General features: G+C 58.2%; 1 protein-coding gene across 5 annotated transcripts in view; it reads left to right on the plus strand.

Moving 5' to 3' along the window:
* Positions 1–15,110, plus strand: part of CABIN1 (calcineurin binding protein 1) — a 165,215-nt gene extending 150,105 nt beyond the window's left edge. For all 5 annotated transcript variants that reach the window (XM_017864917.1, XM_017864920.1, XM_017864916.1 and 2 more), the window contains exons 30-35: positions 6,567–6,730; positions 7,704–7,800; positions 8,816–9,484; positions 10,614–10,688; positions 14,312–14,594; positions 14,862–15,110. In XM_017864917.1, the coding sequence (XP_017720406.1) occupies positions 6,567–6,730; positions 7,704–7,800; positions 8,816–9,484; positions 10,614–10,688; positions 14,312–14,594; positions 14,862–15,082 (1,509 nt within the window). In that variant the 3' untranslated portion in view covers positions 15,083–15,110. The remainder of the gene's footprint in view (positions 1–6,566; positions 6,731–7,703; positions 7,801–8,815; positions 9,485–10,613; positions 10,689–14,311; positions 14,595–14,861) is intronic.
* Positions 15,111–15,745: the final 635 nt, after the last annotated feature.

Consider the following 15,745-nt stretch of genomic DNA (forward strand, 5'->3'; position numbering starts at 1 on the left):
GTTTTTATGCTTTTCTGGGGGGCGGGGAGGCCCCTAATCTTCTCTCCCAGCAGCCCTCTCTGCTGAGAGGCTCCATCGCTCTCTAGCTGTAGCCACCCACTCAGCAGCTGGCCCTCAGCTCAATGCAGTCTGCTCCTACACCCTGTGCCCACTGCTCTTGGGAATGGGATGCCAACAGGCTCCCCGCCCTTGCCTGTTCGGAGCACTGAGTCACCACGACACCCGTGCCACGGGGGATGCTAGAGGAATCCCTCCACTAGGGGAACGGGCTCTCCCTTGGTTGCTCACAGTGCTGTGTTTTCTGTGAACAGAGCTGGCAGAGCTGAGCTCCTCTAGGAAGCTTTGCCCACCCGTCTTACCATGGGCATACAGGGCTGGTTTGGGGCTATGAGGGCCCAGGAAGACAGGACACTCACCCACTGTGTCAGCTCAGGTACCCAGGCCCTGCCTCCTGGAGACCAGCCTGCTGCTGCCTGCCCATTCTCTTGGTCCCCTCTGGGTGATCTATCTCGAAGACTGGGAGAAAAGCTTTGTGGAGAAGGATGTTCAGCCCAGCATTCTTCATCAGAATCCTTAAGTCTCAGAGCCAGATGCTCACCAGTAGCCCACTTCACTGTGCAGTGAAGTGCTCTGTGGTCGTTTTGAATAATGTTTTTGGTGATGCAGGAAAATACATGTACTGTATTTGCTGAGTTAAAAGTCAGGATTAAAATGACACACTTTGTGCTCAGGACGCTGTGGGTGATGGGGTAAGACTCTGAGGGAGTCACTACTATTACCCCTGACTCGGCTGCCCATTTCATCATCTGCTTGGCAGACACTTCTTCTCTGGCACCAGCTGCATCCTGATTTTTTTCTGGCTTTCTTCAAAAGCCCCCCCATATCCCTTGCTCTCCTAGCCCATTACTTCTTGTTCCAGCCTCTGTCCTTTCCCCTCACCCTGGATCACTGGGAAGTTGGGCTTCCCCAGCATTCTTGAAGGGGATTTATCTCTGTCATAAACTCTCCAATGCATATTCAGGGCTAACTAGCCTGGATGTGGCACTAGGAACATGAGGGAGGACAAGACACTTTCCCTGCCCTCTTGGGAATCAGAGTCACCTTAGGGCTACACCAAGGGCAAAGGGATGTGGAGGCCAGGATTTGTGGTTTTTACCTGAAATACTACTTTTCTGGGCAGTCTGCAGGCAGGACTCAAGGCCCGTGTCCCTGTCTGTCCTGACTCTCTCTGTCTGTGGGCTTGTCTTCTCCCCAGGGGCTTCAGGAGTTCTCTAAGATTTCATCTTGGCTCACAGGTCTTGAGCCTCCCAGGAGGCCAGGCTCTGCTCAAAGGCCTTGAGGTACAGGTGTGAGCCAGAGAGATCCAGCCCTCCTGCTTGCCCCACCCATCTGCTCCACCCTGGGGAGCCCAGAGTCCAGGGGACTGTGGCAGGGCAGCTGTTCCCATCCAAGACTCAGGCCCTTGAAACTGGCTGCTGACGTTAGATGCTGGGGGCAACCCTGCAGGCAGTGCCTAACCAGGCCAGGCCAAGCCCAAGAAGGCCCCTAGCAGACTCAGGCTAGTTTGGATTGGACCACCTGGGTGAGCTGGAGAGGAAAGAGACTGCTGTGTGAAGCAGATGACCACCTGCCCAGCTGCCTGCCTGCTCCCTTGTCAGGCCAGGTACCCTGGGTCTCCCAGATGGCTGCTGGTACCTCACGGCCTGTTCCCTCCTCGTCACCTCTGTGCAGTGCCCAGGCAGCTCCTTTATAGCCATTTTGGATACTCCCAAGTATGCTTCCTCCCTCTTCTGCCCTCTTGCTTGAGCCTCACCTGGCATCCCAACTGGGCATGGCCCTGGGAATAACAGAATGGGACAGGGGGTTGCATCTGAATCCTGTGGGTGTGGCAGCAGGGGACAGCTGGAAAAGGCCAGCAGAGAGCTTGCTTAGAGGCCATTTCTTGCAACATTGCCCAAGGGACTTAATTATGACACTCTGAGGCACCCATGGTGCTGGTGGAAGACACTGGCCACCTGCCAGCCACCCTGTCCACAGGCAGGCATTCCAGTGACAGCCTGCCCCTGCGACGGACTTTTCCAAGTCTTAAGAGGCACCTTTTCAAAACTGAGGTGAACTGGCATCGCTGCATTCTCCATGCTTCCATTTCTACATCTGTAAAACAGGGAGGCTGCCAATTTCTTGTTCCTCTGAGTGTTAAGCAGGGGCGTAGGAAGAGACTTGAGGTGGGCGAGTCTGGCCCCTGAGTCCTGGTCCCACTTTGCGTCACTGGGCAGCCTTGGCAGGTCACCTGAACTCAGTTTCCCTCTCTGGAAAATGAGGGGTGAGTTGATTACGTACTCAGGCTGTCCTTCCGAATGTAGATGTAGGATGAATCTCTGTGTCACTACTCAGCCCACACCTGACCCTCGTCCACTCTGTGACAAGCTCGTGCCTTGGGTCTGAGTACTGTTCTGACTGGCCCGCTCCTCTTCCTCACCCTTCTTTCTTGCCTTGGAATTTCCAGGGGCACTTGTTTTCCTGAAGAGCCTTTGCCTGTGCCCTTGAAGTGGAGGAAGCTCTAGAAGGAGTCATGACTGAAAGTTGGGGTCCACAAAGATGACAGATAGAGCTGGGAACCCTCAGCTTAGGGAACCTCAGAATAGCCTTGGGCTGTGCCCCTAAAAATGGCCCAAGCAGTGACCCAGCAGCCAGCAGTGGGGTTTACTGTGAGAACCAGAACTGTGTTTGAATCTGTGGCCTCAGGCTGTCAAGCTCAGGGTTGGCCCTGGCTGAGTGAAAGGCTGTGTCTGGCAGAAAAGAGAGCCCATGCGCCTCCAGGAGTAAGCTCCCCCAAGACCACAGTGTGCTGGAGACAGCATGAGCCATGAGCCATGGGCCTGGGCATGGCCTTGGCCTGTTGGCTGGGAATAGCAGTGTTCTATACCTTCAGGGACACTTGTCACCTCTAAGTGGTGCCACCTGCCAAGGTTGCACAGCCCTTCTGCCCCCAGGCACTTCACCTAGCTTCCCAGCCCCCTCATAAAATAACAGGGCAAGAGCACAGGCTGGCCCGGCAGCATCCCACCACCTCCACTTAACCAGCTCTCAGTTCCCCTGGGAAAGTCTTCATGGGTTCCCAAATCATAGCAGTCATGCCTTCCCTCTGTGGACCCCTAGGCTCACCCTACCATGGGACTCAGCGTTTGAAGCTGTGTTTCCTCAAGAGCAGTGGGAAGACAACCAAGTCTTAAGGCTGTAGGCAGGGTTTGGTAACTTGTATCAGGCACTCAGCTTAAGAGTCTGGGGCTCCATAAATTATTCAGATTGTTAAAATCTGTCTCTGTGACCTCATCTGCCAGTGAGGAGCCCAGAGCCATTCTGAAGGGTTGGGGCATTGACTGAGATGCTTGGAATGAGATGCTTGGCACGGAGGGGAAGCCTCAGCACCATCTCAGTGTCTTTAAGTCCTCGGAGGCTACTGGTGTACACCCCCAGCTGCCTTCAACTCTCTAAGCAAGGATTATTCCAGCCACTCTGGCCACCACGGAACCCAGCCCTGGTGACACCAGGGCCCAGGAATCAAGTGAGGCAAATCTGAAGACAGCATGTGTGCCTGTGGAGCTGGGAGAGGCGAGGCAAGGGGTACGGCCAGAGCATTGGGACCCAGGGCTGAAGGAACACTAGGAGAGAGCCAGAGGAGACCCTCCTCGTGGCACCCCAGCTTCTCTTAGCTGCTACTTGTGGCCCCTGCCCGTCTGTGATCCTGCCTCTGCCTTTCCCTCAGATGCCATGGGGGTGTTGGCCTGGTGCTGGCTCCCTCCACCTGCCCTCAGCCAGAGCTCCTGGTCACTGTTGCCCATGCCCTTCTTTTCTGGCCCTGGCTTAGCTTTACCGGAGCTCACCCCTGGCACATTCTCCACACCATCCCTGAGGCCTGAACATGTGCCCCCTGGGCTGAATGCAGTGGGGCTTCTGCTGTTGCAGTTGGAACCTGGCCATCCCCCTTCCTCCTGTGTGGGCCATGGTGAGGAAAACCAGGTGAAGCAGGGGCCGTCCCTTGCACCTGTCCCACTCCAGGAGATCCTCAGCACCCTGGTTCTCTAGGAGCTTCATAGCCCTCCACAGGCCTGGTGTTAGAGGGACAGTGGAGGGAGAGGGCTGCTGTGGCTACTGCTGCTCTGTGGGGAACCGCCATGGCCAGCTCATTCTGGGGCTGCCGGTATCATCCTTCTCATTGGGTCTCTTGCTGCAAACACAGAAGCCCAGCTCCACCTGGTGTAGGCAGAAAGCCAGTTGGCTTGCTCCCACCCTGCCGGCTCGTAACTCTGCCTGGTAGCTTCACTCTTCAGACCAGCTTTCTCTGGAGGCCAGCCTCATGGCCACAGGAAGTCCCCCCACCCTTTGGGATGTATGTCCATCTGCATACCGCCCCAGGCCACAGAGAAAGAGAGGTTATTCCTAAAGGCTGTCATTAGGAGGGGAAGCCTGACTGGGATCCTGGCTGAATTCCCATGGCTGGTGGGTGGGTCTCAGGCCTGGCTGAGCAGGCAAGGGGGCCAATCCTGGGGGCAGGGAAAGGACAAGCCCACAACAGAAGGGGCTTCTGGGACTAGTGCCCAGTGCAAGGTAGATAAAGATAGGAGCCCCCATACGGGGGCATGTGAGTGAAGATACGGTGAAGAGATGAACAAGGGCACACTAGCTGGCCTGACCCTGCCCGGGAAACGTGCCCTTCAGTGCACTGTTACCAGAAAAAGGCCAAGCAAGATGCCAAAATGAAACCAGAGCACATGCAAATGTAAAATGCTGCCTTTCAAGCCTCTTAGGGCTGACTGGGGAAGTTTTGAGAATCACGATAGCGTGGCGGTGGCCAAGCGAGTGGCGGTGTCTATAGTTCCCTCTGGTTTTCCATGGACTCACTGCCTGATTTGTTTGGTCTTCCATCCTTTCTGAAATCAGCGGTGTTATGTTACGAAAGGAAATGGAAGGGAGATAGGGATCCAAACTGTGCTGGCGTGTGTGATGCAAACTAGACCCGTCCTCACGGGTATGTCTATTGGTGTCTGGGTGCCCTGGGAGGTGCAGGGATGGGAGGGTCTTCAGCGGGACGTACTGCTGCAGCAAATGGAGACCCAGGAGACAGTGCCCACGGTGGCACCTACTGTAGGCAGACCCTGTCTGTTGGAAAGCAGGTGTCTTTTCATAAGCTGCTTCAGGATCCACGTCTGCATGGTAGGAAGATACAGCGTTGATATTTGCTGCCCTGGGTGTGGATAGCCTCAGTACCCTGGTTTTGTCCTTTTCAGGCACTGCCAGGAGGTAGAAGGTGGCTGCCAGCCTCCACACAGTCCCCCAGCCTCCGGGTTGGACCCTCCATGTCACAACAGGAGCCAGTGTAGAGGCCACAGGGGCTCATGGCTGCGAGTTTTAAGCTCCTTTCAGACCTTTAACAGCTCAGGGCTGGCAGTGCCCTGGCTTCCCTTCCAGGGCTGCTAGAGCAGGGTGGGCCCACACATGTGTACAGATACTGTGGACAATCAGCAAGGACCCACAAGGACAGGGCCCTGAGAGGGGCACCAACTAGACATCCTGCAGAGGTCCCTGTAGCTGGGGGTCCAGGTCCCCAGAATCCTGTACTGCAGCATGATGTGGGCCAGGCCCCATGCCAGGGAGAAAGCGATGTCACTCATAACCTTGGTCCATTATGGGCAGCTGTTCCTTCAGCATGTTGGCTGCAGGGACCCATCTGGAAGCCAGTTTACTTATTCCAGGCCCCTGAGGTCTCAGCCCAGAGATAGGCCTCCTTAATGCCTGTTTTCTCATCACTCACTCCCTCCATCATCTGCACTTTCCCTATACCCTGCCTGGACCCCGAGTAGGTGTCAGATGCTATGCTGGTCACTAGGACACAGCAGCAAACCAGACCCTGGAGCTAGTGATAGGTAGGGGATGCCCAGTGCCACAGCAGGTAGAGCAAGGGCCAAGGGAGATGATGCGGGGGGCTCCCCAAAGTCAACTTTGTCCTGGTTAAGCCTTCACAGAGGAGTGGGGCAGGATGGCAAGAAGTGGGAAGAGGGAGGGGGACCCCAGGCATCCCAGGAGCTGCAGATGATTCTCTGGGCACTGCTGGAGGGAGTGGGTGAGGGAGGAGCCTTGCGAGAGCTTCCCTGCAGCCCGCTTTGACTCAGCAGTTCCACCTCTAACAAGTGGTCTGGTGGCTGGGTAAGCTCCTGTGCAGGGAGGTGTACACACTGGGCCTCTCACTGTCTGTCCGTATGTTTGAACAGGCTCCAGCTGAGTGCGTCCCGTAGGGGAGAGGTCCAGCAAACATATGCGATGCAGCCATACAAAAGAGGAGGCTGCAGAGCAGTGGGTCTGTCGATCATTTGCTGCCACTCATGAGGAGGAAGGGGGTGGGGATGCACTTCTGTCCTCCTTGGGACAGTGAGAGGGGTCCAAGAAGCCCCTGGCTGGGCAGTGTCTCCTTTGGCACTGTGGAGACACCAGACAGGGTGCCCCTTTGTGGGGAACCGCCCCCCTGGGGCAACCACCCGCCTCACACACCTGTGCCGTCCACCCCACAGGGCATCTGGCGGATCCCCGTGGACGAGATTGACCGGCCGGGCAGCTTTGCCTGGCACATGAACCGCTCCATCGTGCTGCTGCTCAAGGTGCTGGCCCAGCTGCGGGACCACAGCACCCTGCTGAAGGTGTCCTCCATGCTTCAGCGAACCCCAGACCAGGGCAAGTGAGTGCAGCCACCCTGGACACAGCCTGGCATGCTGTGTGGGTCAGGGGCACACCCACCCCAGGCAGCTTCTCCACGCTCTGGCCCAGCTGTGAGGACCACTGGCTGGGAGCCTGGACCAGCTCTTCATTCTCCTTGGGGGCCTCTCTGTCCCAGTGACTAGAACCTAAGCAATACTTCCCGTCCCCAGGCACCCTGGGGCAGACACAGGCTGTCCCCACTGATCCTGGTTGCACGTTGAGCCTCTGGACTACCCAGCCTTTCCTTTTCTCCTGCTTCCCTCAACTCAGGGCTCTCAGGGTGCTGTCAGGTTGTAGGGAAAACAGATGTTCAGAAGATAGCTATGGTTCCCCAGACAAAGGCCAGTAACAGTGGGGTGAGCGATAGGGGTGCCTGGGCCTCAGTGGTAAACAGGGAGCTCTCTGCCAGAGAGGGCAGGACAGACAACAGAGCCATCTGTTAACAGCTGCCATTTATGGGGGATGTTGGGGGGATCCTGGAAGAGATGCAGCTCAGATGTAGATGGGCCTGGCCTGGAGGCCTCATGCCGTTGGCTGGGCTGGGCCTCCTCCCATGCCTGTACTGTCTGACCCTTTGGCTGTCTCACCTTCGCTTGCCAGGCAATGTGCCAGGAGTTCAGGGGCCTCCAGCTGGGGCCTGGGACACCCTGGAGCCAGACCTGAGGGAGCAGCTATAGGCCCTCCCCAGCTGTCACTGAGCACAGCACACAGGGTGGGCTCACTGCAGAGGGCCCAAGGGCAACAGGCTGGAGCCAGTCAGAGGCCTACTGGCTCTGTGGATAGAGGGAGCTCAGGGGAAGCTTCTAGGGGAGCAGCCCCAACAGGTGGTTAGTTGGGACACTGAGGAACCAACAGGCATCCTCAAGGCAGGGATGAGCAGTGACCACCATCCAGCAGTGCTATATGGTGTCAGATGCCCTCCCATCCTCTCTGACTACCCCTGTATGACGCAGGAAGTATCTTCGAGATGCTGACCGCCAGGTCCTGGCGCAGCGGGCCTTCATCCTCACTGTGAAGGTGCTGGAAGACACACTGAGCGAGCTCGCAGAGGTATGCCACCTGTGTCCCCCTCTCCTTCACGGCCCATGAACACGCTTCCAAGCCCTTCCCAGGTGGTGGGCCGGATCCCACCATTTGCACACCCCAAGGCAGGATGTGCCTAAGGGTCCCCATCTGTGGGGTAGCGTCCATCCCGCCTTTGCCTAGGCAGGGAAGGTCAGCTGTGGTAATGAGTGCACGTGAATTCAGTGAGGCATGGATGCACTTGGTGATTAGTGAGCGCCGTAGTGACTCCACGAAACTGAGCTCCCCAAGGGCGTGCACCACCCAGGGTGGGGTCCCAAGACCTCTTCCTGGCAGGCTGACCAAGGCCTGTGAGAACACCGTGTGTGTGCTTTGTGCCTTTTCAGCCTCGAGGCTGATGTAGCAGTGCCTCCTTCTCACAGCTGAGCACCTGAAGGAGGCCAGGGAGGTTAAGCAGCCAGCCTAGCAGGTGGGGCTGTTGGGAGTTGAGCCAGGACTGCCTCCAGAGCTTATGCCTGGTAGGGCTGGCTGTGGCTCGGTGCAGGGGATCAGCCTGAGCCTGTTGGGGAGGAATCCTTGCCAGCCCCCAACCCCAGGCCTCATGCTTTAGGGGCCAGGAAGACTTGGCTCTGCAGCAAACACGCTTGGTGGACCTGGGCAGGTCCCATCCCATAAAATGCCCAGTGCTGCCCAGAGGTCACATCATGGAGTCAAAGGAGAGCTGGGCAATGCTGTCCCAACTGAACCCAGGCCTGTTATTCAGGAGCAGTGCCACCTCCAGAGTCCCGTCAGCCCCTTGCTACCTGGGAGAGTGTGGTAGGGCAGCCAGAGGTGCAGAGGAGGGAAGGCCTTTCTCAGGCAGGTCTCTGGGCCCAGTATCCTTCTCTGATAATTGAGACACAGCCCTGGCCAGCTGGCGGATGTCCAGAGCCAGACAGATGTCAGGTGGGAGAGGCCCAGGTTGGGCTCACCAGCCCCCAGAGGTGATTCATTGCAGTGGAGACACCAACGACACAGCATTTTACCTTTGGTTTCTTTGTAGGGGTCAGAACGCCCAGGGCCCAAGGTCTGTGGCCTCCCCGGAGCCAGGATGACCACCGATGTCTCACACAAGGCCAGTCCTGAGGATGGCCAGGAGGGCCTCCCTCAGCCGAAGAAGCCCCCTCTGGCTGATGGCTCAGGGCCAGGGCCTGAGCCAGGGGGCAAAGTGGGCCTCCTCAACCACCGGCCTGTGGCCATGGATGCAGGAGACAGTGCAGACCAAGGCGGGGAGTGGAAGGACAAGGAGACCCCCCGGGCAGGGCCCACTGAACCCATGGACACGAGTGAGGCCACTATTCGCCACTCAGACTTGGAGCGGACACCACCCCTGCTGCCAGGTCGTCCCCCAAGGGACCGGGGCCCCGAAAGCCGGCCCACTGAGCTGTCCCTGGAGGAGCTGAGCATCAGTGCCCGGCAGCAGCCCACTCTGCTCACCCCAGCCCAGCCAGCCTCCGCCCCTGCCACCACCATAGGGACCAGGGCAGGAGGCCACCCCGAGGAGCCGCTCCCCCGGCTCAGCCGCAAGAGGAAGCTCCTGGAGGACACGGAGTCAGGCAAGACACTTCTACTGGACGCCTACCGTGTGTGGCAGCAGGGCCAGAAGGGCGTGGCCTACGACCTTGGCCGTGTGGAGAGGATCATGTCGGAGACCTACATGCTCATCAAGCAGGTGGGTGGCGGGCAGAGGCCTGGGGGCACTTGTGTGCTGGTAGCATCCCCACTCTTGCCTTTCTGTTCTCAAGGAGGGTCTCCCGGGCCTCCCCTTGGGCTGGGTTTTAGGTGTTCTTCCCACCCCATTCCCCACTGTTGCAATGAGCTTTAAAAAGTTGATATTCAGCCTGGAAGGAAGTGAGAGCCTATCACAGAAACCTTATCACAACCAGCGCAGGGAGTCTGGACCGCTGCTCCCACCGCAGTGCCGGGCCTCTGGGCACATCTTAGGGCATTTCCTTCAAGACTTCTGTGGCTGTCATCTAAAGATGGCTGCAGTGACCAGAGATCCCCTTCTCATTTTGCCTTCTTTTTTAAAACATTTTATTTTAATGTATCAAGCACTTTCCTTTTTCTCCGTTTGAAATTATTCCCATAGGAAGAATCTCCAAAACTTTAGTGACTGGCTAAGATGGGATGACCATCCCTGACATACAGTATTCTCTCTAATCATGTCAGTTTGCAATGCAACCCACCCCCAACTGCCCCATATCGTATGGACCTTGGGCACTGAATCTCCAGACACACTTGACACAGCATGGGGCGATCTCCATCAGGCCTGGGATTCTAAAAGGCCTCTCCCACTCTAATCACGGCCCTCCATCCTGCCCACTTACGGGGCAGGTTTTAGCTCAGAAGACTCCCCTCATCCCCTAGCAGCTGAGCCTCAGCTGAATTTGAAGTCTTGGTGGGAGACCTGAGTCTGCCTGCCAGCTTCAGCTTGTGAGGATGTAAGTAAGTAACTCAGCCATAGAAATGAACTTGGTATAGCCAGATGGGCTCAGAGGAACGGCTGGGTCTAGTCCTGGCAGCAGTACCTGGTGCTGTGGCACCTGAACAGGCACCCCCACCTGGAAGATGGATGGACACCTGCCCCTGCTACCCATGAAGAGCTGGGAGGTAGGGGTCCGGGTGTGGACAGCAGTGGGGACAACTGGCTCTTCAGTAGAGTCTGGGGTGGTGGGGGGTACCTGAGCCACAGGGCATGCCCCCTACCTAGGCTGGTCCGTGCTACATACACAGACAGGGCTGGGGGAGGCTAACCACCATGGCCTGGGCCCCCTGACCTTTGGCATCCCGCTGTTAAGGTGGATGAGGAGGCTGCGCTGGAGCAGGCTGTGAAGTTCTGCCAGGTCCATCTTGGGGCTGCCGCCCAGAGACAGGTAAGCCCAATTTAGCCTGTGCCAGCCTCATCTTGCGGAGCCTGCTCCATGTCAAGGCCCTAGGATGCAGGCTGAGAAACAGGTCCACTTTTGGGACTGTTATTGTGGTGGTCAGCTTGGGCCAAGGGGAGATGAGCAGGGGTCAGCTGAGCCTCCAGCCCATGGCCGTGGTGGGCGGGAACTTGACAGGGCCCAGACCCCAGTTCAGACATGCCGAGGGGTCCCCTCACCTCAGCCACCTTTTCTCTAACAAGGAGGATGACCCCTAGCCAGCTGACCTCACCTGGGAAGGTCATTCCTTCTGGAACAGAAGTAGAAGAAACAATGTTAGAGCCAGGCTGGTTAGGAGCCAGGTGGCTGGGTAAAGGTGGAGATGCAGCCTATACAGGGACCCCCCCCTCCACGAGGGGAGGGCATGTAGGGAGCAAGGTGTCCTAAGAGAGGGTAGACAGGAGTCCTGGAGTTTATTAAGCAGGGAGAAAGCAAGGTAGCAACGCTCCTGAGTGGGGAAGAAGGGGTTGGTTCAGGGGCCAGGCCAGGACTGGAGCAGGGTCCAAGATATGGCAGAGAGTAGGGAGTGGGGGAGGCCCCTCCTGGGAGGACCCCCAAGCCAGGGTTGAGATTGGGTTTGTGTTGAGTCTGAGACTCTTTTAAGAGAGAGAGGCCAAGTGGTCAGGAAGGTCAGGGGCCCCCACCTGGAGGGGCAGTCCAGGCCAGAGACCTGGGGTAAGTGCCCCTGAAGCCATCAGAGGCCAGGAGAAGGCACAGGCGGGGCCAAGGACCTTGGCCAGGTCACAGGCACAGAGAAGAGACTTGGGCAGGACAGGGAAGTAGCCAGGAAGGAGAGTGTTCCCAGGGGCCAGCTGGTCAGCAATGCCAGGGCAGTGAGGATGGGGGCCTGATGGATATGGGAACCCAGGGGCCAGGGCTGTTTTTGAGAAGTGATGAGGCTGGAAAGGGCTTGAGCAGGAGCGGGTAAGGGGCTGGGTCTGGAGGAGAGAAGTCTCCATGGTAGAAGTCCAGCTTGAAGCCAGTGGGCAGGGTCTGGCTATGAGTTGGGGTGGGGTCTCCATGACCGAAGAAGTGGGAGGGGTGGGATCAGATCTCAGTGAGATGATGAGGCAGGGAGGGGCAGACATGGCAGGCAGAGAGAGCAGGTGTGCTCTAAAACATAAGCCTCCAAGCCAGAGGGTTGGTGGCATGCCATTTGAGTAGGTGCAGCCTCTTATCCCCAGGGGTGGCCCGATGCCCTGGGTAGCGTCGCCCCAGGTCCCTTTGTTCCAGGTCCCCTAGCAGAGGGCTGGTAGCTGCCTTTGGGGTGCAGACAGGCTTCCTCTCAGTGGAATGGGGCCTCGGGCCCCCACCACCTGCCTGGGCTGTTACGTCAGCGGAAGCCTGGGAGGTTCAGCTTTGACCAAGCAGGCTGTGGGCCAGACAGGGCATGCTGTGGGGAGTAGGTGGGCCTGGTCCCCAGCTAAGGGCCAGAGTCCTTGGCAGGGAGTGCCCCAACCCCCAGCAGTCCCCACTATTTCATTGTCCAGCTGGGCAGAGTGCATAGCACAGCTGCCTGGGCCCCAGTGCTGGGCGCAGGCCCAGGCCCAGGTCCACCGGGGTGCCATGCCTCCTCCACTGGCCCAGGTGAAGCAGGTGGACATGTGAGTGCTGACCACTCAGGAGACAGGAGGGCTGTTTCTGCTTTTGATGTTCTTAAAAGATAGACCCACACAGGAAACCCCCCCACAACCCCACACCATAGTGTGAGAAGAAAGGGCTGCTGAGCTGGCAGGACTCAGGGCAGGGCCAGACCCCATTTTGCCAAGGACATGCATATCAGGGCCCCTGAGGGCTGGGTGGGCAGAAGTTTCCGTCAGAGACCTTGGAAGACACAGCCTGGGTTATGGGGGTGGCCAGAGCAAGGGGACCCAGGTCCTTACCTTTCAGGTTACCTGCTGCTGGGTGACGCCAGGCCAGGCCCCAGCAGTCCCCTCCCAGGGTGTGGAGGAGAGTGGTGGGGAGGAGGCCCTAATGACCCTCAGACCTACCTGCCTGCTTCCCAGACCCTGGTGGTGCGGTGGGGGTGCCTTGGTATCTGCCGTGGGCCCTCTAATTGCATTTCCTACCCAGGATTCTTACCCTGGTCCCAGAGAAGATGGCACTGTGGGGGCTGGCTGCCATCCTCTGGTCCTCTCCTCCCTCAAGCCCAATTTTGGAGGCCCATTTCCTGCCATCAGAGCCCACAGCTGCCGCCCCTCAGGGAGTGTCCATTTTGCTCACGGCATGTCCTGGTTGCCATGGCAGCCCTGAACCCGCCTGGAGGGTGCTCTGAAATAATTAGAGGCTCAGTGCCCACGGCTGAGGCCCGCTCCTGAGCGAGGACAGGGACACTGCACTCACCTTTCTCCAGCATGTCTGCTCATGCTGCCAACTAGGCTGCCACAACACCACTGGCACCGCCGCAGGCCCTCAGGGCCAGAGAGACAGGTCTGTCCTCCTGCCCCGCCCTGCCACAGGACAAGGCTGGGCCCCAGAGCACTAGCCTGGGGCACATCCCAGACACCCAGTATGTAGCAGAGTCCATAGGGGCCCGTCCTGAACCATATGGAATTGGGGAACAGGGCATTTTAGCAAAACCAACGTCAGAAGAGACGGGATCATCGGTGGTAGCAGACTGCCCGCCCCCATGCACTGAGGTATCCACCTGCAGGCGTGTGACTCTCCCACACTCGAGGGGGTGGGGGTGCTGCCAGCCAGCCCTATGTGAGCCAGCTCCTACAGTACAGTTGGCCTGGTGCTGGGGAGGGCTGAAGGATGGGCCCAGCCCCTCTGCTCAGCTGTGAGAGGCTGCCTCAGGGCTACCTCACATCACCTCAAGACATGCTATCAGGGCACTGGAGCCTTCACACCTGTCCCAGAAGGGCTGGCTGGGAGTGGCAGCAAAAGTAGCCCTGTGAAAAGAGCCCCAAAAGGGCCTCATGGAAGAGGGAACTGCGTGGTTGAAGACTCGGAGGGCCTTAGGGCCTGGCTCACCTGGAAATCGAAGGCCCATGGTGGAAGCAGCTGCCAAGGCCAGGCTGCAAGGGAGAGGCCAAGCTGGGGGCAGCACTGGGTGCTGTGGCAGTAGGTCACAGTGGGCTGTGGTATCAAGCCCAGGAAGGAAACTCTTGCAGCATCCTACTACCTCCCTCAGGACTGTCCAATGAGTGGCCCTTAGGAAGTCACCCTCCAAGACTGACCACCTGTTCCTGCATTCCCTGGGTTGGGAGCTGCTCCTGTGCCTAGGGTCCTGCTGGATATACTCCTCCCAGACTGGCACCCTATGATGTGAGGGCAAGGCCAGCTGGAGGTCCTTCTACTGAGTCCCCACCAGTATGGCCTGGACATCCTCCCAGGGAGGGGTTCTGGGTCCCCAGCTGTGTCCTAGCATCAGCAGGATCCTGATGGGGTGCCTCTCTGATGGACCTTGTTGGCAGCATTGTGGGGGCTCAGTGGTGTCGTATGGGCAGTGCTGGCAGCCCCAGGCACACAGGGTGTCCTGTGGGACAGCACTGGTGGGCTGACGGGCAGAGCAGCATGGGCTCAGGGCTGCCTTGCCAGCCTTTTTTACCTCTCATTTGTCCCCACAGGCCTCGGGGGATACCCCCACCACTCCAAAACACCCGAAAGACAGCCGAGAGAATTTCTTTCCTGTGACAGTGGCACCCACAGCCCCTGACCCTGTACCAGCTGACTCTGCCCAGCGGCCCAGTGATGCTCACACCAAGCCTCGCCCTGCACTAGCTGCTGCCACAACTGTTATCACCTGCCCTCCCTCAGCATCAGCTTCCACCCTGGACCCGTCCAAGGACCCTGGGCCTCCCCGGCCACACAGGCCTGAAGCTACCCCCAGCATGGCCTCTCTGGGCCCAGGTGAGTCCCATCCCAGTCCAGCAGTTGGGCCCACGCACCACTGCCACCATCAAGTCCTCCCTGCATGGAGAGTGTGAGTGTGGGTAAGGGAGGCAAAAGCGAGTGCCCACCTGGCCCAGTCGGATCCCACCGGGTGGCAGGCAGGATGGGCCGCGGGGTCCATCTCACCAGTCACTGCAGCCTCTGTGGGCCCTGGTCAGCAACATCGTACATCTACCACTCTTAACCGTAAACCTGGGTTTGCCTCCGTCTCCCTGTCTGTGAAAGGGGGTGGTGAGGAGGGAGGAAGCAAGCACCATCATGGACGTGTTTGCTGCTGTCATGGTTTCCTCTCCACAAAGGCTTACAGTAAGTTAGGAAGGACGGCTTGGTCAGGTACAGAAAAAGGGATACTAGCCCACTCAACCAGGCCTCTCTCGGGGCACTGGAAGGGCCCTGACCTTCAGCATGCTGCAAGGCCACTGGTATCTGGCCTCAGATACCTGTAAACAGGTTCCTGCTGGTATCAGGCCCTACTGGGTGGGCAGGCCAGCATGTAATATATATCTTCCCTCCCCCCATCCGCCCATGCAAGACAGAAAGCAGCCAGGATGGAGGGCAGGTGCATCAGGAGGCTTGTGATAGGAAAACATTGTATGTGTGTTGACTGTATATGTGTCTGTGTCTATATTGTATATTGTGCTGACCTCTGTCAATGAAAGCCCTGTTCCTTCTTATTAAACCCATGTGTTCTCATGGTAATGGCAGCCTGCAGGGCAGATGCAGAGCAGAAGCTAGGCCACAGATCCTTCTGTGGGGAGGGATGTAGGGGCAGCACTGCTACAGCCAGTGAGTGAGAGGGAGTAGAGTAGCAAGGCCACCACCCCCTGGCTGGTCCTGACACCAGCAGATCTGGCAGCTGCAATTCTGCCAGACTGGGTTCAGCTCAGTCCTGGGCCAGGTTCCACCTGCCACCCAGGGCAGGGGACCCTTCGCTGATGGTTCCCAGGACTCTATGACCACGTGGCCAGGCTCTGAAGACCTATAATAGGACAGGGATGTTCCCTAACTAATTCATCTCCCCAGCTGGTGGGGCCCCAGGAGAGACCAGCCTGGTCAGACGGTTCCATGTGCCCCTGGGGACATCCAGCGATGGACCAGTTTCCACAACC

The sequence above is a fragment of the Rhinopithecus bieti genome, unplaced genomic scaffold, assembly GCF_001698545.2.
Source record: "Rhinopithecus bieti isolate Rb0 unplaced genomic scaffold, ASM169854v2 scaffold_80299, whole genome shotgun sequence".
NCBI lineage: Eukaryota > Metazoa > Chordata > Mammalia > Primates > Cercopithecidae > Rhinopithecus > Rhinopithecus bieti.